Source organism: Gymnodraco acuticeps, unplaced genomic scaffold, assembly GCF_902827175.1.
Source record: "Gymnodraco acuticeps unplaced genomic scaffold, fGymAcu1.1, whole genome shotgun sequence".
Taxonomy (NCBI): Eukaryota; Metazoa; Chordata; class Actinopteri; order Perciformes; family Bathydraconidae; genus Gymnodraco; species Gymnodraco acuticeps.
This window is the reverse complement of record NW_022990023.1, coordinates 1973310-1998162: the sequence shown is the minus strand read 5'-3', so window position 1 is coordinate 1998162 and position 24853 is coordinate 1973310. Positions and strand designations below refer to the sequence as shown.

Genomic DNA, 24853 nt, shown 5'->3' with positions numbered 1-24853 from the left:
AATGTGCGTCTGCTGCTGTGGGGAAACTAGTTGGTTGGATGTTACATGGATGTATATACAGTGATGCAAATTAGTCGCTTTTCGGCACCGCTCGCTTTTTTAACGCTGATTTGAGTGACTTGTGGAGAACCGAGGAGTTTATCGAAAATGTATTTATAATAAACGTTAGTCTTTAACATCTATCACTGTGTATATCACCATTCAAACATCTTTTAACGGTTGAACAAACTCCACACAGCTCAGTAAACACTGAGATGTTGACTTTATTTGATCATTTCAGTAAAAACTAACGTTCATATTTCTCTCTTTGATTATAATACTGACGAACGTTCAAAACAAAGCACTTTGGCAATTTACCACATACGCTTTAAAAAGCTTAATAAGCACCGTAACTTTCATGATATAATTTCTCGGTCATAATCGGTTGTTTCCGTGAACGGCCGACTGTTGAGTGACGGCAAATGCTGCGGCCGCAAGGCATTGTGGGGCAGGTCCAGTGGTTCCTAAGCTAAAGGAAGTTTGAAACCTCCTTTCCTTTCATCTAGAGAATTGAACAGCTCTTATCATGGCTGCCACTGAGGGACTTCCGGGTCATTTCACTCGGTTAGGAAGGTTCCTAAACTAAATGGACTATTGGACCGCAACCCAGATCTGAGGACCTCAGGAGGCTTCCGGCGGTATAAACTGTCCACCAAATGCTGAGCTGATTCGACTGGAAACAGTCAGCTTGAGAAGGCTAGCCCCTCACCCAGGACACAGGCACCCACTGCCGCTCCACCTGGACCCTCTCCAGGACCACCTGCAGCTCCGCTAAGGCACCGACCGGGTCCTCCTTCACCAGGACGTAGTCCACCCAAGCCCCGTAGTTCTCGTCCATCCGCTCCGCTGAGTGTTTCATGTCCTGTAGGTCGCACTCCTGTTTGTCATAAGGAAGGGCACACGTTGATTCAGCCTTTTGATCATTATACACTCCTCAAAACAGTGTACAAAGCTCCCCTATAATGTACATTTAATATATCCAAAAGAAAAGGGACTTATGATGGCGCCGTGTTTAATGTAACTCACCGTGATCCCTGAGCTGAGTGAGGAACAGGAGCCAAGTGTTTTCCTGATGCTGTGATAGATGCGAGGCGTTACATAGATGACATAGGGTTTGAACTCAGCAGTACGAAGAGTCTTCAGTGCCTGAAACAAATCATATTGTACTTTAAAACACAAGGGTTGAACTAAATACAGTGTTTGCAATGTAGTTATATTCAAACAAACTGTCAGCATATAAGGTAGAACTTAATTCCACAACAGACTGAATGCCCTGTAAAACCAAGGTGAGTCTGCCATTAGATAACATTAAATACTAAAAACAAAATTAGGTGAGAAAAGAAACGTGGCAGAAAATCCAATTACCCTCGAGTGTGAAAGAACCCTTTAGTTCACAGCACCTATTAATACTTTGAATAAAACTCAGACGTGATGCTAAAACTTGGAATATGTTTTCTTCTGCATCATTGAGGCAGAAAAAGGCAATCAATTCTGTGAACAAATTAAACGTTTGTGACAATCTGGACAGAGGAGCACACATCTGCACGTACTACACATTTAATATTACAGATAGCGGCAACAGTTATCAGAAACATGTTGGCATGTAGTGCTGCGTGACACTTTTTATACTAACCTCTGGTTGCACATCCACCAGACAGACCTTGTTTTGATCCAGATTTCTGTTAATGGACTCCAAACTGGTGCCGTACAGATTATCTTTATAGTCCCCGTATTCAATGAATCTGCAGAAATACAGCAGCATCATCATCATCATCATCACTTCATGCACTCAAACATATTAGTGTCCAATACTCACTTGCCACTCTGAATGTCGGCCTCGAACGCTGCTTTGGAGATGAAGTGGTACTCCACTCCTTCTTTCTCCTGAGACTTCCTGGCTCGAGTGGTGTCTTTGGTCACATGTTCAAAAGCAGGATAAGAACTGAACTTTTGTATTTTCTCTTAATATAAAAACGTGTTAATATAATGCATAAATCACAATGATGACATTTGACTTGACACAAAAGAAGCATTTAGACCAAAGGAAGGTTTTTTTTGCTTTGTTCAGGACGGCAACATAAATAATTTACAACATACTATGTCGCTTTTGATGTATTTATACGCTTTCTTACGGATATTGTTGCAATATAACTTTTTTTGGACATTATACCCTGAGGGATTTTTCTGACATTATATGACATACTAAGACTTTTTTCCGACATACGCGGTTTTTGCACTAAACAATGAACAAAACATCTAATATTTGAGTTATTTCATTTAATGTAATTTTGAAAGAAAAACATTAACAGTGTATTAATTGTATTTGATTACAAATATCAGGTGACCCAAGTGCAAAGTACACGTTGGTGTAGTTGTTGTGTTTTTTTATCAAGTTTTGATTTAAAAAAAAAAAAAAAGGCAATAAGACTCACGAGGCACAGCCAAACCAAATCGTCGAGGATTTCCAGCGATCACTTTCTGTTTGAGTTCCGTTATCCGAGCTCCCAAGGAACCTGTGACCAAATAAACATATCAAATAAATTAATGGACAATTATTCAACACGATAAGGTGCTGAAGAAAACACATCTGAGAGCAAGGTGTCTTGTATTGGGGAGACTGACTGACATAATCAGACAGAGGGCAGGACAATTTGCTTAGCGATTTTGAAACTGCTGTGTGTTGCTACATTTATTTGTATTCTCTCTTATCTGATATCGTTTTATTGTATTTCGTTGTAAAGAATGTGAATCGTATTTTCCCATTAGTTTTAATTGCCATTTATATTTGTGAAACATATAATATATCTTGGTGTAAAGACCAGCATACCAGAGTCTCACCAAACCTGGCAGTGAACCTACCGATCAGCACAATGAGGCGAGGCCTCTCCCCGGGGCGAGGCAGATACTGTGATACTTCTTCATAGATCAGGAACTCTTTGTGATTGGTGTCTGGAGTTTGAGGTTCTCCTGGTGAAGCTTGGCGATCTTTCCTGAGGCGGAAACTTCTGCGCAGGCTAGCTGCAGTCAAAGAAATACAAATGTAAGCTGAACGGAGATACATGCACCACATGTTATTGCAAATCACACAGCTACTTTAACATGTTGATACAAAGAAACATATGTTGCTAGTTTAACAAACAGCAGACTGTAAATTCCATCCATTTTAACACACATTTCAGTAGTTTGTAACAAAGTATTTCTCACTGATTAAAAATGCCACAGACACGCAGAACAACACTGTTAGGAATCAGGAAGAGTACCTGAGTAAAAATCCCATGAGAGAGCATGGCCACAGAAGGCAGGCGCTGCCTTACTCTTGGGAGAAACTACAGCTCATATTAGACCATTTATTCACCCAGCTTCAATCTCACCAACAGAGAAGAAGCTTTGAAGCCATGCATGCTGCGTCTACCAAAAACCAACAAAGCACTTTAGCATGTAGCATGAGAAAGCCATTTGAGAAGCACAGAGATATACGAGCTGGCATGAGATGCTAGAGATACTGAAGAGGCTGTCGGGTCCTGCACAAAAAGCCACACTAAACAGTCCAAACACAGAAAGTGCTGAGCGAGGGCATGAAGAAACACCGACAACACACAGGTATCACTTCAGTGACGACTAAAGCAGAAGGCCAGCAATGTTTCCCTTTGCATCTACAGTTTTCACATCTTTGTCCATTCAAAATCATCACAGTTGTTTCCCTGTAAAGGTATTTGCTTCCTATTTTTACCAATAAAGTAATGCAGCAGGGCTATGTGGCTAAGGAACAACAGTGATTTGAGCTTACACCAATGAGTAACATATGCTCATCAAAGCTGATAAACAAATAAGTAATCAGTTCTAAGAATCTGGAGTGAAGCTGTGTGTATGATTTTGGTTACAGTCATCATTCAGATGATCAAATAAGATGTGAAAATAAGGTCCAAGGTGTGGCGATGCTTTCAGGCCCAACACACCCATAGAAGCACATTAAGCCCAGACGGACAGAAAAGCTGGCGAAAGGCTAACGGAGCGCTGAAGACATCAGTAGATCAGGTAAGGTGAGGGGAACAAACACATCTGTCAAGAGACGTTACATCTGGCGTTCAGTTCAAAGCAGAGCATTCAGACTAAAGGCTGACATCTGTCCTACCCACTCAATCTCCTATAACACTTCACAGTATGCTAAAACTAATTCCTGGTACAGTACAGTCGGCGAATTCGGTTGACAACTAAGGCATTTATTGTGGAAGAAAGAATGGCACTCATGAAACCCTGAGAACCCCCGTCCTAAAGAAAGATATGGATTTGCACACAGATTGAGCAGAAATGTGATGTAGCAGTGATTAGTGTACACTCATAAATCATGGCTCCTCACCTACGTCCTTTCCATTCAGAGTGCCCTCACTGTCACAGTCTTCTGCAGGATGAGAAGACAGGGTCAGAGGAGGTTCATGTGGAAGGGGCTTTACACTCAAAACAAAGCAGGTTCAAGTGAAGTGAGCACGCTAATAATATTTTGAGGCAACTGTAAAGGTAAAAAATGGGAAAATGCAGCATCATTTTGTGTTTTGGGAACTCGGGTGGGGTGATGAGAGAATTTGATTTAGATGTGTTCAATACACGGATGAGTGCTATTTTCTAACATGAAGTTTTGTCCACGTACCTCGCTCAGTCTGATCATCTGAGGTTAGCAATGCAAGGAATAACAAAGCATATAGAGAGTGACAGAATATTACAAATGCTATACTGTGATATCACTGCTCTATGTAAACTGTGATCTAAATGGATGCTTCTTTTGTCTTGTAAATGTCATATCTAAACTGTATCTGAGCTAAGACATACTCAACATATCTGCTTTCTCGATCTGCTTCCATTTCCTTTGCATATTATCCTGAATCATTGTTACATTCAGTTCAAAGAGTATCACCTTAGAAACACATCACACCGTTACATCAATACGACATCTTTTTAGAGAACAAACAAGAAAGAAGTGATTTTGCAAGCAGCCGTTGTTTTTCAGATTACTTTGATTCATTTACTTTGAAATGGTGATCAGGAAATGAAACAGTTATGTATTTCTTTTAGAGATTAACCTCGGTTCTCTTTTTTAAATCTCTCTTTCTGCATCTCTTTGGCTAAATTACATTCAACAAGCAATATAAACTGTATCTGTGGTTCTAAGCCTGTTGTACATTTATGGTTACACTGCAGGTTATTTGTGATCTACAGAAGAGAAACGGGCTTACATGCAGGAGCTTTGGGGGACATTGGGGCTGGAAAAGAGCCTATTTTCATCCTGTACCGCAGGCGCCTGGAAGGAAGAAAACAACAGAAAAAAAGATCAATTTCTCATCTAAAAAAAATGCCACCTTGTCAGATATTTTTCAGATCCTTGACATAAAGTCTTTCTCAGTTATTTATTTGACAGCAGAGGTGACTACCTCTCCTGAAACTGTTTGGAGGGGATGAGAGCAGCGCGCAGGTTACAGTCGCCCATCCTCTTGGCCTGCCACCAGGTGGCGTCCTCCTGGCTCACAACCTGGAGGACGTCCCCCCTCTTGAAAGGAAGTCCCGCCTCCTGGCACGGCGTGGCCTTGTCCTCATAGGGCGTGTAGTCAAACAAAGCCCGAAGGTAGACCTTTTGGGAGCAGGAATATTCTGTAACTTTAAGAAATAAACATTTGGATGGTATGGGGAATATAGATTTAGGATGAATGTGTCAGATAATGAGTCCTCACCCTGCTTTCCTTCAGCTTGTCTTCTTCTGCAACAGCTGGGATGATTTTCAGTGTGATGGAGCCTTGTGACTGGGACTGATCAAAAACAAAAACATCAGTGAATAATTGTAAAGAGTATGATGATATGACCCACATCTTTTTCCCATTACCAGAATCTGACTAATTTCCTCTGGCTTTTTGTTGGTTATCAGGTTCCCATTGACCTCTCGCAGCTCATCCCCTATGTGCACCAGCCCTGGAAACACAAACACACAAAAACAAGTCCGCTGAAAAAAAGCCTACCAGCCAAGAAAAATACAGCAAACATAATCCCAGTATGTGGAGTAAAAGTGCTTTTAGAGTTTGAGGCTCAGATATGAACCACAAATCACACAGTTGTCTGTTGGCATGAAGTTGATAACATCTCCATGGCTACAGCCCAAGCAACCCTCATTTGTAATCTGGAAATATGCAATCGTGTGGCACTAATCTCAAGGATTTGTTCTCTGTCGACAGTTCATAGGGGGTTGTACCACTTAATCTTCTCACTTCTCTGTCAGTGTCAGCAGAGATAAGGAAGTCCTGTTGAATAGGAAGTTTTAAGAGAAATAAAAAACATATTGCATTATGGTGTACGACGTTAACACAGTTTGACTCACCACTGCGGTCGGCTGCCCCCCCCCCTCATGATTCTGGCCACGATCACAGCTCCTGTCACCTCGTCTCTGCGGATGGTCGCTCCCTGATGGAAAAGACGAAACGATTAATCAGGCTCGGCTGTATGTCTTCTCCAGTTCACTGAGCCGATACAATCCTCTGGTACACGGTGAAAGACACTCCTCAAGTGCACATTGTTGGCTTTGGCAGGAATGATCAATAACCTGTTAGACTAAGTGCCAAAACAGTGTTACTGAAAGTTTTAGATATCTAGATCACCTCCGTGTCTGTGCTTGATTTCTGCTGGCTACATTCACAAAAGAGGGTTCCTGTTGCATTTTTAAAACCACCAAATAAGGGAAAATAGCAGATGTTTCCGACAGGTTAAATGTATTGCTGTGAGGATTCGTGTATGTTGTATAGCGTTACACAGAGACACACAGCCACACCATGGGGTTTTAAAGCCTTAAAGCTGCCACATTAAATTGAGCTGTTAAAGCCACACTTGAGGGCACAACAATAATAATCGAAGGAAGGGCTCTTATTTAGAAATATCCTCCGGTGTGAGCAGGCCCTCACCAGCGGCTCTTTGTTCTTCACCAGACGCACGATCTTGACCGACTCTTCCTCCAGGTCGTCGTCCACGTCCTCCGGCAGTGGCGGCAGCACCGGGTCGAAGTTCTTTTGGGCCACAGTGTCGTGGGCTGACAGCACCGCCTTATGAAGACAAATGCACAGAAGGTACAACTAGAATCAGAGCAGCTCCGGCTGAAAGCTCAGAAAACCAGCACAATGAGATGATATCAAAAGGGAGACACTGTCGAGCGTACATTACTTCGTGTAAGTGTGAGGAAGAAAACTAATGTGTGTGAGAGTGTACCTTGAGGTGAGGAGTGCTCAGCAGGAGGAGCAACTCTTTCTCATCGCCCTCGAGAGGACCGTTCTGAAGCTCTTCTGCCAGCTGAGGATACGAATGAGAAAAACATTGCTTGAAATATTTCTAAGTGTTGTGCCAAATCTTTTCATTAAACACATTTACTTAAGAAACGTGCATGTGCTGAGATGGATTGTGAATGTTTACTTTCACTTGGTGATGAAAGATTGCACTTACATCCTCGGCCAGACAGGTGGCGCTGTGGAGAACTGGAGTCGGGCTCTGTTTCTCATACTGCTTCAGTTTGTCATGAATCTGGGACGTACAACACACGGAAATATAATCAGATACACACATTTTAGGTTAAAACAAAGCCTGGATTTTCTACCATTATACATGTGAAGAGACACAAGTACTATGCTGTAGAATGTAAGTATGTAGCTTCTGGTAAAATAGTCTAAAACTATATACAGTATATCTATGACAGGTCAAGTCTGGAAGATGCTAGACACACATTCAGATGAATTTGTATTTTGTTTTAAAGGTGTTTAGGTTTTAATGCTAGACCTGACTAGATGTCCCTTTGTCCAACACAGTATCTCAGACATATCTGCTGTACCTTCATGAGGTAACTGAGACTCTTCTCACTGAAGACATTTCTGAGGAAGACCAGGTCCTCTTTGTGGTTGGCGTCAGGGTGGAGCTGAGAGGTGAGCAGGGCCAGGGTCTCATGCAGCCCTGAGTCATACAAAACGGAAAGTTATTTATTAATCCGACATTCAAAAACCCATTCTCAGACAAGAGCTACTGAAAAGATAAGCTTTTATATCATTAGAAAAACAATGAGTAATTGTTCATATTTTCAAATCTGTTTTGCATATTGAATGCATTTGAATCTTCTTTAGGGATCATATGAATATGAGTAGGCATCAAGAACAAAGTTCTTGCTTTGATACGAGTTCATTAAAGTAATATCTTCTTTTGCTAACAGCCGAAAAACAAATGCTGCGTGGATAGACAAATCCAAGTCCTCGTGACACTTCCTGAAATTCAAAACATTTCCTCTTTTGTTTATTTCTCCAACATTTGCGTTTTTTACTTATTTTCCATACTATAGCCAAAGATTTGAGAGAAACTACACATCTAACTTTGATGTATTGAATGTTGTTGGAAGTCGTTTGTGTAAATCTAAAAGATGTGTAAAACTCACAGAAAGGTATTTTAAACTTCTGTTTGGTGCTGATGAAGTTTCTAATAAAAGCATTCTTAATATATTGTCTGTTTAACCCCCCTGGAAAAAAAGCTAGATATTTTAGCACTTGCATTATTTAGAAGCATAAACTGTATATAAAATAGAATCAGTAAGAATGAAAAAACCTTGATCACGTGTCTGAACGTACCTGTGTTTGCAGACACGATGGGCATGGCTTCATCCAGAGGAGGCAGGAGGGTGCAGAGAGGGAGCAGGGGGGGGGAACTAAAGCCGGGGCACGCTCTCCACTCCTCTGTCCTCCACGTACGGCTAATGTGAAAAATCACAGCTGGAAATAGAAAAATAGACACAGAAAATGATTTTTTAAAAGTGGATTCATTTAAGATTTCTCAGAATTTAGGACCCTTTTTTGTTTTTCAAATATTAATCTAAAACTACACAAGGTTGAGTATTTTTGTCAAAACAAATATTTGAAGACAGACCTCTGGTGATGCCGATGGAGAACACATGAGGTTATTCGAATATAGCTCACTTGTAAAGCATATATTTTCTCATTAAGAATGACTTACTTATGTAAACACATCTTGAAAGGGAAGCCGGCCAGCCGTGAGCCATCCATGACTAGCTGCTTTCATTACTGAGCCATGGCACATTCATTTTAAACTGAAGAAAGTGAGGTTATATTACACTCAACCCTTTTGTCCAATAAGATGCTTCAACTCGTTTATCACCATGGCAATCCTGTAGTGCCAAATACTGATGACTCGCTGTTTTCACATTTCAATAGCCTCCCTGAATAGATCAATTAAATGATTGGGTCCCATTATACACTTCAGCGGGTTGGTATTGTGTGCGGTGAAGCATGTAGCTTCGATCTGCCATCAATTTAACATTTCCATTAGGATCTTAGATTTCTGAGATCAGTTGTTTTAGATAAGAGAAGATATATTGATCTGTGAAGGGAAAGGGCCTGTTACTCCAATCCATGTGCATACATTATTATTTAATTTAACAAAAGTACAATAACATTATTCAGTAAAGATATATTGGCACCTTGATGTTTATGTAAACATAGTAATCGTTTTCTGATTTTAGCTTTTACATTTGGAGAATTGACGACCTTTCTTATTACATTACATGTAAGCGACTAACTTCAGTACTGTGGACAATCCCCACAGGAGCCATTTGGGGTGAAGTGTCTCGCCCAGGGACACAACGACATCTTGCTATCCCCTGATTCAAAGTCCAGCACTCTATCCACTGAGCTACAGCCTCCCTTATGGTTGCCATTGTATATTAAATATATTTTGCTGAGGGGTATTTGCCGGACAAAACAAATAATGTGAAGTTGTTATCTTCCAGAAAATTGTGCTCTAATTAAAAAATATATAACTGTATAAGAAGTATGACTTTGCTAGCTTTTTTAATCAGTCTTGTAGGAACGGTCCTTTATTTCAATTACTTGAACAGTTTTAACATCATTTTATTTAAAGCATAATTCCCCTGAGAGGTAACTAGTTTTTGCAGGTGTAATGACATTAACCAATCAAAAGGTAGCTAATATTTGACAGATTAAAGTGAAAAGGTTGCCTTTCTTTGAACGCTGCACATGTTCCACCGCAGCCGGCAGGGTGAAGACTGATCTAGATTTTAATGAACAGTGCGCAGAGTTAATCATGTGAAACAGCAATTTATTCTTCACCTGCTCCAACCCTTGAACTTATTCTGGCGCAGTAATAACACTATAAATCATGTCTTTACCATCTAGTGGCTGATGTTCTGCTCTAGTGATGTTGAGTTCTTATTCCTACAGACATACAATCTATGTCTACACATTTCCTTTTTTTCCAGCCCTCTTTCCAAATGTGAATATTACTTTTGTAAAATAAAGTCTGTTTTCCACCTACCGTCCACATGGTGGTCTGTGTGAAACAAACGGAAAGCGACATTTACTCTGAGATTGAAATAAGAAAACAATTCGGCAGCGTGTTCTGGCTCAGGTTTGACATCTACAATCACCACAAACACGCTTCAGGCCAGAAGTTGGCAATGTAACAATCTGTCAAATGTATTTACTGCTCAAGACAGATGAGTGAACATATCAGCCTGGTGAGTTTCTTATTGTCGATCAGACAGTGATTGTTTTTGGCTGTAGAGGTCTGTCTATGAATACAACACAGCAGTTAAAAAAAAAAAAAAAATACTACTTTTCTTATTTTCAGTAATCCTGTGTCAACATCTTTGCCAAATGTATGAAAAAAGTGATTCACAACTGTCTTACGATAATTACATGCTATTTTCTATGATCAAAATGTCCCCTGATGGGCTGGTAACAACAGAAGAAGCTGCCAAGCGTTTTTCTGATTTGGAAAATAAAAGTGGCTGGAGGGGCAGGATGGCATTCTTCCAAAGTGGCAATTACAATAAACAGTGACAAGTAAAACAATTATTCAATTGTGCATTAGATCGATGAGTGGTTATGAAAATAATCATTGTAAGCTGCTTCGAGGCCATTACACATTGTAATCGACTGTTACTGCAGTCCATCAGCAGCGTGTTGATATTGATAGCACCATAGCAGACATGTGAGATAAAAATTACCTTCCATACGACTTACTGGAAGATGAACGGGTCATAAATCGTATTTTTGCCTTTCGTTCAGCCGCGGTGTCGACAAACAAAATATATATGACTTCAAACTAATTATGATTATGTTTGAATTAGACTTATGTCCCCTGCCTTAACGGTCACCTATTATGCAAAATCCACTTGTTCATGTCTTTTATACATAAACAAGTTTCCCCTCTGTGTGAAGAGATTCTGAAAGTTTCAGGAAAAAAGATTCACTCACTTTTCGTCCTGATCCATTTATATAAAAACCTGTCTGAAAATGAGCTGATCAGATTTTGGCCACTTTATGATGTCATAACGATGTTTTGTCTCGTGTAACCATTAGCCAATCATCAACCAAGGTAACCCCCCCCCCCCCCCCCTTATCACCTGAATCTCCTCCTAGAGCACCATTGTGTTCTTTGTAACCAAATCTCTCTCAGAGGGGCGTGGGGAGGGGCTCCTTATTTTCATCTAAAGTAACAGACAGACAATCAGCACTTTGGAAACAGGGCTGAAACAGAGGGGATTATGGGTAATGCTGCAATGATCTGTTTGGTATTTGGAGTCAAACACTTCAGAGACATGTTTTGTATATATATATATATCTGAGACTTATAATATATTGATGAAAGACAGTATAATAGGGGACCTTTAAAAAGGAAAGCTGTTTTTTGCCATTTGTCGGCCATTGCTCGAACTCCCTCTCTCCATTGAGAGAATGGTCTTCACAACAAAGCTGACAGTTTGTGGTAAATCCCTCGCTGCTCCTGGTGAGCCTCCCTCTCTACACACTTGGCCAGTGTTCCTGACCTTCTTTCTCTCTGCCTTTTCCTCCCTCCATCCGCCTCTCTCTCTCTCTCTCTCTCTAATTACAAGAGGCTGAGAAGAGCTTAAGGCCGGCATCGCTCTGTTTTTTTTATGTCACTCACTGAGTCTAAAATACTTAAGGTTACCACCAGCCATATGGTGGTATTATCTATCCTCTCCTTGAATTAAGACAGCAAAGCTGGCGGGTGTGTGCATCACTGAGGATTTCAGTGAACACAATGAAGCAGATTAGAAAGAAAGATCAGCAGAGAAACTGAAAAGCAGCAAGGACAGCCGGGGCAATACTGAAAAGCATTTACCTTCGCTTTTATAAACAGAAAGAAAATCATTTAAAAATGTACTTTATATCAAGAATAACTCGTCAGCAAATGAAAATGAAGCAATCATTCAAATAATTGATTTGGTAATTGACAGAAAATCTATCTTTTAGAGACATGTGTTCATTATGTATGTTTTCCTTTTTGTTGAGCTCAATTCTGTTACAGTTATAAACAAGGACATTTCAGTAACATTTATAAAAAGACAAGTCAGAAGTTAGTAGTTAGTCCTTGCTGTAAGACATGCCATCATCTTGATTTGAAAAGGAGTACAATATTTTGATTTGTTTTGGAAGAATCGTTGAATTTTTATTCAACTTTGTCAAAAAAGGAACAAGTACATATTTGTGCATACAGACAAATAACTTCTCACTTTTGTTAACATTACAAGAATGGGCACGTCTTTGGTGGAGGTCATGCACAGAGAGGGTGTTTCTCAATGTCGAGTACGCTTGCTTGGTAGCACATGTCTTCCGAGTCACTTGCTTCAGAAGCGAGGCAAGAATCCTTCCTGGCATTCGGAAAACAAAGAGTGGAACAGGCTAGCAAGTGTGCAGGTGTGCGTCATATGAGAGGCCCCGCCTTACATTTTCCGTCACAGATTTGGGGAAATTGGTCCGTGCGCAAAGCATGCAGGATTTTAAGACGCGGAGTCTACATATGTGCAGCCTCGAAATTTCTCACTACGAAGTACGCCGGCCTCTGTAGAATTCCAAGTATGCTGGACATTGGAACAGTCCTTCGGCGGCACTCGATGACGTAGTATGCTTGAAATGGTGGCTCTGGAGCAGCCTTCTTCGACATTGAGAAACACCCTGTCCTTCTAGTTCATTAGTTAGCCTGTCTTTTACATCATTTGCATAAAGATTGTATACAAAATGAATTATTCATGATTTGTTGACTCCAATTGTCAAGTTGATCTTTTTAACCATCTCAGTAACGTCCGTAGGGGAGAGGGAGCTGCTCAAGGAGACGTCAACAAGCAGGCTGTGGCCGTTTCTCAATCTCGAGGACACTGGCTTCCAAGCCAATATTTCAAGGATGCTACGTCATCGAGTGCCGCCGAAGGACTGTTCCAATCTCCAGTATACTTGGAATTCCTCCGAGGCCACGTCCTTGGTTTTGGGGCAAATTTCGAGGCTGCACATGGGTAGACTTCGCGTCCTTAAAATCCCCACAATGCTTTGCGCACGGACCAATTTCAAAAACCAGTGCGGAGAATGGCTGAACCGACGCAGCACACATTTAAATGAAAGTATGTAGTGGCGTAGAACATATGTTGGTAAATATGTTACTTTGTTACATTTGTTTGTTATCACCAATGTGTTCCGTGAAAGTAAAGCAAGTTCATAATTAGATAGACATCGTGAGGTACTTATTTTCGGTACAGTTTATGTTGAAACCATTAGAGAGAGTGGCACACTTGTTAGCCTGTTCCATTCTTCTTCGTTTTCCGAAGCCGTGGCTTGGAAGCATACTTGCTTTGTTTCTGAAGGAAGTGACTTGGAAGTACGCGACTACCAAGCCAGCATCCTCGAGATTGAGAAACGGCCTGATGCATCCTAAACTATTTCCGTCTTTCTCACCTCATGATCTTGTTTACCTTCGGAACATTTCAAAGATTCGTCCCATGCTTTCCCTAGCCGATGCTGAAACTTTAGTCCATGCTCTCGTTTCATCTCGGTTGGACTACTGCAATTCACTTTTCTCCGGGCTACCAAAATTAACAACCGCCAAACTACAACTGGTTCAAAACACAGCTGCCAGGATATTAACCAGAACCAGAACATTTGATCATATCACCCCTGTTCTCATTGCATTGGCTCCTGATTCAAATGAGATCAGACTTCAATATTTTACTGTTAACCTTTAAAATCTTACATGGACTAGCTATCATCATTAATTACCCCACGAATATCTACCAGGCTCCCACGATCACATAATGCCAGTCTCCTTTCCATCCCCAGAATTAAAAAACCATCCGTAGGTGATTGACTCCTTTAAAAGCAAACCCAAAATCTGTTTTCCTTGTCAACTAATTTCCATCACCTATTAGCATCACTTCAGTCACATGCTTTCATCACATGGCAATATTTATGTTGTTGTATAATGTTTTTATAATTTTCATGCCATGACGTTTGTATTTAGTTTTTGTGTTAGCTTTTGTTCGCTTTGTACAGCCCTTTGAGGCCTTATTTGTGATTTGGGGCTATAATAAATGTTGATTTGATTTGATGTACCACTACACATCCTAATGCCTCACCAGCATTGTGATAAAGTAGTAAAGTGTGTTCTCATTGTTTAGTTATTTAATATTATTTCATGTTTTTCCTCATGGGTTTTCCCCTGCTGGTGCTCACATTAGCTGTGCTGGATTATAACAGCGCTTCATATTCACATGTCTCCTCTTATGACTGACAGTAAATCCTCACTGATTGTTCCTTTAATGCTCTGTCTGAGTTTTGAACTTTTTCTCTCTCTGTCTGCCTCGTTGTTATTTTATCCAAACAAATCCTACTATTGAACTAGGCACTGGCACAATCTACAATCACGTCTGCGTAGTACTTTATTTAACAGGCATTGTTTTCGCAGAGCTTCACCTTATGCCACTGTCCTCTCTCTACTCGCACACAAACATGAACGCCACCTGTTTGCCAGACTTGTTTTCTGTTGGACGTCCCGAGAGGGAGCCAGAGAGGGGCGAGGTCATCGACACTCTGCTGATGCCATCTGCCCATCCCCTCTGTGTGTGTGTGTGTGTGTGTGTGTGTGTGTGTGTGTGTGTGTGTGTGTGTGTGTGTGTGTGTGTGTGTGAGAGAGAGAGTGAGGTTGAGTGTGCGTGTGTGAGAGTGTGTCCATCCTTCACCTTTGATGCCACCCACATGTCTGATTCGACATATCTGGATATGACAGATTTCATTCCAATATCCATTTAGGAAAAGCTGTACACTCATAAGTGTATTACTGTAATCTATAGCAACTACCCAAAAGCAGTACAGCCATACAAACATAATGTTCCCTGTGCTCTTTGAAAAATGGAACAGTTTAAGTATTATACGAATATGAAATGTTAGAGAATACATCTCAGAGCTCAAGGTGATATCGTCAATCTTGGGTGTTTAAATAACGTTAAATAAAGTATCGTCAGAATATCATATCATAATGTTTCTTTGGACCCTAATACAATACTTTCTGATATAACAAAACCTGCAACAATAGGACTTTCATTTGATTAAGTTGCGGTTGTTATGGAGACGTGCCATGGGAGTTTCACAAATCAATCTATCCTTACAATCCTACTTACATTTCTTGTTTGAGTTCAACAAAAACTAAACTATATTAAGTTTTAAGGATATATTAAAAAAAGACCCAGAGTCTCTTATTGGCAAAGCCTGGATTTTATTTGGTATGTTTCCACTATTTTTGCTTGATAAAGACGAACACAAAATTACAAATGAGTTGCCTATTTTCCCTTGAAATCCACTAATTGCTTAATCCTAAAGTCTGTCCGTTAACAGCTGTAACTGTGTAGGGTCACAACAAGTACGTTTATCTAATGCTAGCCAGAGAGAGAGTGATTTACTTTTTAATTGTGCTAGAAATAAAATATAATATTGCAGAGGAGGTCAAGAGCAGCTTTATAGAAGCTTATAAGAAAAACATCTCTTCAGTACACCTTCAACTCGCCCACTCACAGCTGGATAAAAAAAAGAATCCCTTCTAGAGATTGAATTTGGCTCTCAGCCTGAGGTGAAAATTGAGTGTCTCATTTCAAGATTTCAACAGCCAAATAGGTTTTTAGGTGGAGGGGGAGGGTCTTGACATGCTCGTTTATAAAATGTCAATCTGGCTTGGAGGGGGGCCAGACTTCAGAGGCTTTTTGACTGATAGCTGATGTTAACTCCCACTAAGCCTATAATGACATGTGTAAATGTACTGGGTGTGACACATGACTGCAAAAAAGTCCTCGTTATAATCAATGAATCCGATTTACTCGCATTAAAAACACCATATTGTTTACCATACTGTATGGGGAAATAAATAACCATAAACAAAATATAAGTTCCTATTCCCTTCCTATCCACTTAAACTCTGTTTAAAAAACCTGTGTATAAACCCTGACCTTCATTGTATTTCTCTGCTCCTCAGCACATCAAAAGGAGCCATAACCATTGAACACAATCCAGCAACAAAGCGTGACCAGATCAATTTATCAGGAGATCAATTAAAAAGGGGCTAGTAAGGTCATTTGTTGTCATTTAATTAGCTCAAACGTCACATTTAAAATGTACTTTACTTGGATATTGCAGTATGTCTTGGTGCATGTCATGACCACAATGGCCTCTTCTACGCCATATATGGAGTCTGCAATCAATCACAGGTGATGCTCAGCCTCATTAACATGCAGCACAGACAGGTTTTACTCGGAATGTAAAAAAAAAGAAACCCTTAGAGAATAAATAACAGAATAGAGGTTTTGGCATTTTCTGTGCTAATTAGTGCTACCTGTGACTGTCTCTGGAGCTGTTAATTTCTCTTTGTCAGAAACACATGAAGTTCAATCATTGCACGTAAAAGCATCCTTACCTTGCTGAGGCTCCTCTCAAATTCCGCGTGCGTTTTTAACCCCACGCCGTCTCTGTTTATATCCCGAGCGTGTTTTCTTTAGTTTCGTTATTTCTCTGTATTTCTGTTTAGTGCCCCTTCAGCTGAGTGGTTTTATTTCTCGGCTCCATCCAGTGTGTCTCTCAATGCGCCGCCCCTTCCCTCCCTCAGTCAGGCTGTGGGTCTGCTGCATTCAGGAGCTCCTCGTAATCTCTAACATCTAAGGTTCCCTGATGGAAATACACTAACACTGCTTGTTGCTGAAGGGGAACATTAGGAGAAAATGTGCGTTTGATAAGGAAGTCCGAAACACTAACGTACAATATAATTTATATTGCTGTGTAAATCTTTGAATAATTGTATTTATGTGTTTAGGGGCTACTTTTTGCCACTTATTATTTTGGTTACATCTGGTTTCAATTGTTGGATATTCTGAAAATAAAAAAGGTTTGTTACTGGTTTTAAAACACGCTACAACTGAGGACTGAACCAAATGTTAAAATAGGGAGATGTAGATTGTATGCAGTCATAATTTTGACTGCATTTTCAAATGTTCCTGGCTCCCATATAAAACAATGAAATGATGGAAAACCAATCACCGTAAATCTTAGGGTATGCTGAAATGGATTAGAAAATGTACATACACAGTAAGGATTCAGCCTTGTTACTGTACATGTTGCATATACAGTCTATGGTTGCATTTCTATCCTTCGTTGTATACAAAATAAAACTCTTTCTGCCCTGACCCTTGTATTCACACTGATACAAAATAAAACACGTTCTCACCATTCAGGAATCATGAAAATCTCATTGTTGGATCATTCGGAGGACTGAGTCTTTGTACTTTCTGGCAGTTCCTGAAGGCAACATAATGTGCACATATGCTGCAAGCTGCACGCCTTTTTGGTCCGCCTCTTTCAAATCCATCCATTGCTATTCATCCCCTCCCTCCATGTCTCCCAGTGAGTGGTACAGTACATGCTTTGGCTGATGGTCAGAGATGTTGAATGAAAAATGGACCACAACATAGAAAAACGCATAATTCACAACTCCCTTTATATGTCTCTCTTTTGTGTTTTCACTTTTCTTTGGACCCTTCTCTCATCTGGTTGGCCTAGTTGTTGCAGCTCAAAGAGACCTTGATGTGTTCAGACATTTGTGACAGTGGGAGATGAACAGAGTCACTGCATTTTCCCTGTGATCACACGATCAAATATTGTCTCTCTGGGTTATTAAAGGGATGATGAGAATGCATTTCATCTTAGCTCAGTGGGTCAGATACAGGATCAGAGCTCAGCATTGTCCTAATGAAAGACTCACTGTCGCACAGAGTAAAAGGGAGATATTGTTATAATTAGGGATTATATCTAAAGGGTTTAAAAAAACGAAGTGATACAGAGTGATGATAAAAGCAGTTTTTTTATTCAACCTTCTCAAAATCAAAATGTACAAAAGGATATAATAAAAACAAATCATAAATACAGACATTACAAGTTTCTATTCATTTATTGAATGAATCTCACATGAAATCATTTAATTCATTTTCTTTCTTTTACAAAATGTTTTGGTTGATTTGTTTTGCGTCCTCCCTCCAAAGGAAATGACGAGTTTTCAGTCCTGAACGCCATCCAGTTTAATCCCTGATGACGAGGTCGAGTCAAATGTCAGAATCTGGTCTTTGCTCCTGTTTAAACATGCAATGCAATGCAATTAGATATATTGTGTCCTGGTTTATGTCACACATTTCATTCATAAGGTCATAAAAGGGCGATTGGAGTGTATAAAAATACATCCTCAGTATTTGAGATTAAATTCATACATTTCTGAGAGAAAATGCTCAATTCTCAAGCAAACACTTCCCATGGCTTTGAAAGGTTGGATCAAACTCATGGCAAAGCAATTATTATTTATTTTACCTACAATGGTCATAATACAGCTTCCAACACATATCAAATGAAATCATCTTGCAAATCTGTTTTGTGAATAGTATCTCACTAAAGTCATGTTACATAATCATTTGAAAGGAAAATATAAACTGTGAACTGCTACTAAGACTGTCACTATGAAGCTTTTCAATGAAAGAGTTGAACAGTGTTAGAGACACTTAATGCCGCCTGTTTAACATCTGTTATTCTGGACTCACAGCGTATGTGGGGTTTTGGAAAGACCCAAAACTCTCATCATCAATGGGTTCCAACAGCTGGAGAAAAGAGAAATAAAAAGCTTCAATAACTCAAAACATAAACAAGCACACATTCACATATAAACATTTCACTGCCTTCCCTTCTACAGTTGGCAAAACAGTAATATAGCTAATTTATTTTAACACTTTTGCCTGCATTAAAACATTCAAAGCATGTAATTATCCATGTTTTCAGAAACTGAGCTGTTTTAGGAAACAGTTTAACATGCGTCTCCATGGTTACCTGTATGCTGGAAGCCGTTTGTTGTGTAGAAGTGACGTCGATATCTTCCACGTCTGAGCCGTATGCCGGGTTCTCAAAAGGCTCCTAAAACAGTAAGGGAAAGTTAAAAGGGTTTAAAGGATTAAACAACAAAATAAAACTCTCTGGGATTTAGTTAGTTGGAACTTAAAACCTAGTCAAAAGGATTAGAGATGTATTGTATAATATATCTGTCTCTCTCTCTGATTTGCCTTTGTTTGGTGTTGCATTTTTACTTGAAACCCTCGTGTTATTATATGTATCTAATTAGTTGTGCAATTAAATTAGTAATGAATGTGAAACAGACCATGTTGACAGTAGGTGTGTTTGCACTTCTCGAGGGCTCGTCCACAACTTTAACTTCCTCCACATACAAAGGGTTCATCACGTTCTCCTGAGGAAGGAAACACAGTATATCATATTTCAAATGATTAAACTCCAAAACCAGAAGTGATTCGCTGCATCGGAGCACAAAGTAATGCTTTTACTGAACGTTTCTCGGTAAAAATCACTTTAATTTGTGAGCAGTAGAGCAAACATGAAAACAGCAGATACAAGAAATACAGCAAGTTAATATTAAAAATATAACATTGCAGCAGTGGGAAAGAATCATAACGAAACAGTCTGTTCTTGATACTACATCCCTTTGGCATATACTCTCAAACTACTGCCATGTAGCATGATATGCAGCCAGCAAGCAAGAGGGGGTATTTGCAGAATCAATGAACTCCACAGGGAGGACTGATTTCTGTTCATCTACCTCGTTTGCAGAGGTAGCTGCCACTGCGCTCGTGGAAGGAGGTTGTTCTTCAACTTGATATGCCGGGTTCTCAAAACTCTTCACGTCTGTTTCCAACATGGACACCAACATACAGGGAACCTGACAACAAACAAGAAGACACAAAAAGTCGATAGTACTAAGCACTTTGTTTATATGAAGAGTTGATAGTCCTTGGTTGCCTCCTGAAACCTGGGTCTGAATAGGAAGCAGGTTTAAATTATTGAGGGCTTTCAGGCTCTGATGGCAGACCTTTATTATCCACATTATCATGACAGAGAGGATATCAGAGGACAGGAGGAATAATGAGAGAATAGTGGATGATTTATGTCCTTCATAAATGTTTCACGCAGTGTTTAAATGTCTCGAATATCATTTATTGTATTTAGGTATCAGATCAGTTTTCCAGGGAGATACTCTGAGTTGATAAAGCTTTAGGCTGCTTTTGTTGCTGCTTTAAAACACGAATACATCAAAAAACCTGTTCAGAATTTATTTATCAACCCTTTTTCATGATTGACTGCTCTGCTACTTACCGCTTCACAATTCAGCCCCGCTTCACTCTCCTCTGTTCTCGATGCATTTGGAGACGCACTATTTCTATAAAAAAGAATTTAAAACACACCGTCTATTCAGCTGAAACAATGCTGTGCGCTACATTGCATACAAACAAACCTTGAAAGTGAATGAGACACTTGTAAAAGAGAACTTAAGAGTAAATAGGAGATTCAAAACATTCTGTATTGAAAGCATATCATTAAACTAGTAGTTAGAAGAAAACTGTGGACATGTAAGGAAACAAATATTTTAGATTTATTAGGTTTCTGACAGAATTAACCTATTGCATCTTTTACAATCTGGCTTCATCTCACCTGAAGCTTGGCAGGTTGGGCATGGACGGCATCAAGGGCATACTGGGCATTGAGGGCATTGAGGGCATACTGGGCATTGAGGGCAGATGGCTGAACAGGCTGGACTTCTTCCTGGCAGCATAGACCAGAGTGACCAGCAGAACCACGATCAATACTGTCACCCCGATCGCTATGCCAACTGAGATCAGACAGAGGAAAGAGCAAAAGGCAGAGTATTAAAATTGAAATAAAGTTAAAGTTTTTAATGTTGTAAGGTTACATTTCTGGCTTTTAAATCAAATATACTTGAGGATGTGACCGCGTCATATTTGTTTTTCTGGCAGTAATCTCCCGTCCACTCTGGAGGACATCTGCGAAAAAACAAAACAAACATTAGAGTTATAACATTTTAATACACTGCGGTAATATACAATACTTATTATTAGTATTGTAAATTCATTAGTATGGAATAGCTGTTTCACATTTATATATTTTGTACACTTTAACTGCTCTACAGTGGACAATATTCATATGTTATCTCAAATTTGACATTGAAAATGCAAAATAAACAGAGTAACTTGATTTCAATTTTGTTCGAGCAATATTTCAGTCGGAATAAAATGACTCTTAGAATTTGAAAGTGTAAAGATTTGACCTTTAAAATTTGCATTATAATTTCCATTCAATCCGTTTTGGCTTCCACATTGAAGACTAACACATTCCTTACTTGCAGAGAGCCTTGTTGTCATCAAAGTAACAGGTGCCTCCATTTTGACACTGACACTGTGGGGGCATGGTGGGCGGGGGATCAAAACCTGAAATAATAATATATATTAAAAACCATCAAACCACTGTTACTACCCCAATGGAGAAAACAAAATACATCATAATATATATAATTTAAATGTCGTAAGGAACGTGACTGAGATTAATATGCTACAGATTTGCCAAAGTATTTATTATTGTTATATTGCTTTAGATTAACTCCTACATGGCATTTGAAACATTATTGAATCCCCCCCTTCTTTAGCTTTCCTGACTTATTTTTTTGATATTGAAATTATAGTTGCAGGAAAAATAATTCAAAGAGAAAATGATTCAAGTTGTATCAATATCACTGCAATTGAGGTATGAGATTCATTCCTGCAACTTCAACACATGATGCCCCATAACTGTAATTCACTGAGTCTTTAATGACCTGCATCACACTCGGTGTGGCTGCCGGGGATGAAGCCGGTCCCCTGGGGGCAGGAGCAGGTGTACCCCCCCGGCCGGAGCAGACACAGGTGGCTGCAGGTTCCCTTACACGGACTCTTCACTGCAGAGACAGGGGGGGGGGGTTGACTCCTTCATTTCAACAAGTTGAAGTGCATGACTCACATGTTTTTCAATAGTAATCAGAAATAGACATGTGAGAGGTATGATATCAATGCAGTGAGCAGGATTCTGCTTTCTCCTTCCTTCACGAATGTTGTCATTACTGCGAGGATTTCTTCACTTTTTTCTGTCAATCATGGTTGACTTTCTTCCTAATCTTCATCTTGAACTGTGTAGAAATACCAGGTTTAAAAAACATGAAAAAACATGCAAAAATGTACACGTCATGAATATGAATCATTAATAAAGCTCAAAACTATTTGGTACAGCCCCATCATGATGTCTAACAGAATACAAACATAATATATTAGTCAATACAAACATGAAAATAAACAATTATTAGTTTTATAGATACAAAAATACAAACATGATCCTTTCAGGTATGTACGGCAAACTAAACAACATATGCACATTATAGTCTGTAATACAGCACAGTATGTGCTACTGTGTGTGAACATGTGAGTGTAGCTTACTATCTAGAGAGTTGTATCTCTGCTGCTGGTACACAGAGACCTGGGTCAGCCACGGCCCCCCGGTCAGAAGCTTGGTTTTTGATCCGCGGCCAAATTTGTCCTGCCGAAACACCTCGCCTTTCTCCTGAGTGCTCCAATAAACGTGATCCTCGAACACACTCACGCTGAAGGGGTTCCTCACATCTAGAGGAGGAGAAACAAAATGTGTAAACCTTACAGTCTCACACACAACAACTCATGTTCGCTTCCTTCCTCATCCTCATCCTCATCCTCACCGATGTAGACGGCAGTTCTGCGTCCCTCTCCTGAGGGCAGAACAGACTCTATGCGGCTCTCCTTGGAGTCAGACCAGTAGACTCTGTCGCCGTTGGTGAAGTCGATTGACAGACCAGTCGGCCAACCCAGGCCGTCGCTCACCAGGACTTTCCTCTCCTGCCCATCCAGCCAGGAGCACTCGATCTTGGCAGCTTCCCCACGGTCTGCCCAGTACAACATCCTGCAGAAACAGAGCAGAGGTTAGATATCTGCGCTCTGAGATAAGGTGCATTAAGGTGTGTCTTCCTTTAAGGTCTTTCATGGAAAAAATCTTCTGTTGCATTATGAACCATCCAGACATTTCAGTTTGTCTGGGACAGGTGACCTTTAGCAAACTAAAGTCCCACCCCAGTCGTGGGTTGACGGCCACAGCAGACGGATGTCCCAGATCAGTCTTGACTAGTTGTTTTCTGTAGCGTCCGTCCAACATGGCCACCTCTAACCTCTTCACCCTGGAGTCTGCCCAGTAGAGGTTCCTACAGGCAGAAAAATAACTACTCACAACATATGTCTTTTTATCAAGAGTGTTCTTTCTTTATGAAAACAAGGACCTTTATCACTGGTATGAGTATTTTGACTTTAGGGACATCACCTAAACTTAAAAAAGCTTAATTTGTTGATTTGATTGAAGGTTTTTATGTATCACATTCGTGTAAATAAAATAAATAAATAATTGAAATGATCAAGCGCAAGGCATCAGACTGAAGGACTGTGATCAGATAAATTCAGACGCACCTGCCCACCCAGTCCACAGCGATGCCGTCTGGTGTGGTGATGTATTTGATGCCGAGGTCGACAGCAGCACCGATGTTGTTGCTGCCATCGTCCACTGAGGGGATGTACGCTCTCTTAATGGCCCCCGCTGCAGAGTCCTTACCGGCTACAGTGAAGTACACCATACCTGAAGAGACAAAAGGTCACCATCAAACAATTTAAGATTTGTCATTAATGTTTTTTGAGCGTTTTATGCAGTTTTAATCTGTGTGTAACCCACTGAGTCCGGTGTCGTTGTGGTCCCAGTCGTAGTCCAGAGCCATGATGTGCTCCTCTTCTCGGAGGAAGTCGTGGTAGGCCTCCGTCTGCAGGTTGAACCTCCGGATACGAATGTTCTCCGGAAGAAGCAGCAGGGGGGTCGTTCCTGAGGCACACAGACATTTATATTTATAATTTATGAAAAAGTGGGAGCAGAAACAACTTGTATTTTTCTTTATATTTACCCATCTATTTATTTCTCTCCACTAATCCACCTCTTCCCACATTTCCATCTGGTCACAGTTTGACACACTTACACAACACACTTACATGCATAAAAACACTTACAATACACCCACTAACCACTGATAAATCTAGCATGGCTAAAGAAGTTTCATATGTCTTACTTGTGTTAATGTCTGTATATTTCATTCCATCGTTATTAGTCAAATGTATCACTTCTTTGTACTGTGACAAATTAGAAATAGAAACATAAATAAAAATGTCTTGCTCACCCTCAGCCTCGCACATGTTTCCGTTGCCCACTTTCCGGTAGCCTTGGGAACACTCACAGTCGTAGCCACCCTTGGTGTTCTTACAGACCTGAGGGCAGGTGCCGAACACCTCACACTCATCGATGTCTGCAGCAGAGAGAAGAGATTGTGAGAGTTCAAGTTTTTCACTGTTTGGCACATATGGTTTTTAACTGGAATGATGAAACTTTATTAAACATTCATATTTGTATGAGTTTTGACAGCAGAATCCTCTGTGTGCAGTCAGAATCAGATTATTAGTCGC

General features: G+C 40.1%; 2 protein-coding genes across 2 annotated transcripts in view; both read right to left on the bottom strand.

The window, feature by feature from the left end:
* Nucleotides 1-443: 443 nt before the first annotated feature.
* Nucleotides 444-16977, bottom strand: LOC117544998 (MAGUK p55 subfamily member 3-like). The gene is given in 20 exon segments (XM_034214631.1): nt 444-916; nt 1066-1185; nt 1673-1781; nt 1856-1949; nt 2472-2552; nt 2899-3057; nt 4397-4438; nt 4685-4702; nt 5268-5332; nt 5463-5659; nt 5760-5834; nt 5909-5994; nt 6398-6419; nt 6421-6480; nt 6975-7112; nt 7276-7356; nt 7507-7584; nt 7889-8007; nt 8670-8810; nt 16828-16977. Coding segments are annotated over 19 exon segments (1749 nt in total). The 5' UTR covers nt 8695-8810; nt 16828-16977; the 3' UTR covers nt 444-736.
* Nucleotides 16978-18245: 1268 nt separating this feature from the next.
* The window catches only part of lrp2b (low density lipoprotein receptor-related protein 2b), a 44308-nt gene continuing 37700 nt past the window's right edge, over nt 18246-24853 (bottom strand). Inside the window, 16 exon segments of the mRNA XM_034214327.1 lie at nt 18246-18529; nt 18989-19045; nt 19272-19355; nt 19597-19683; nt 20050-20169; nt 20604-20667; nt 20940-21117; nt 21225-21289; nt 21646-21733; nt 22117-22236; nt 22769-22951; nt 23044-23264; nt 23431-23559; nt 23819-23984; nt 24078-24221; nt 24571-24696. Of these exon segments, the coding sequence (XP_034070218.1) occupies nt 18503-18529; nt 18989-19045; nt 19272-19355; nt 19597-19683; nt 20050-20169; nt 20604-20667; nt 20940-21117; nt 21225-21289; nt 21646-21733; nt 22117-22236; nt 22769-22951; nt 23044-23264; nt 23431-23559; nt 23819-23984; nt 24078-24221; nt 24571-24696 (1859 nt within the window). The 3' untranslated portion in view covers nt 18246-18502.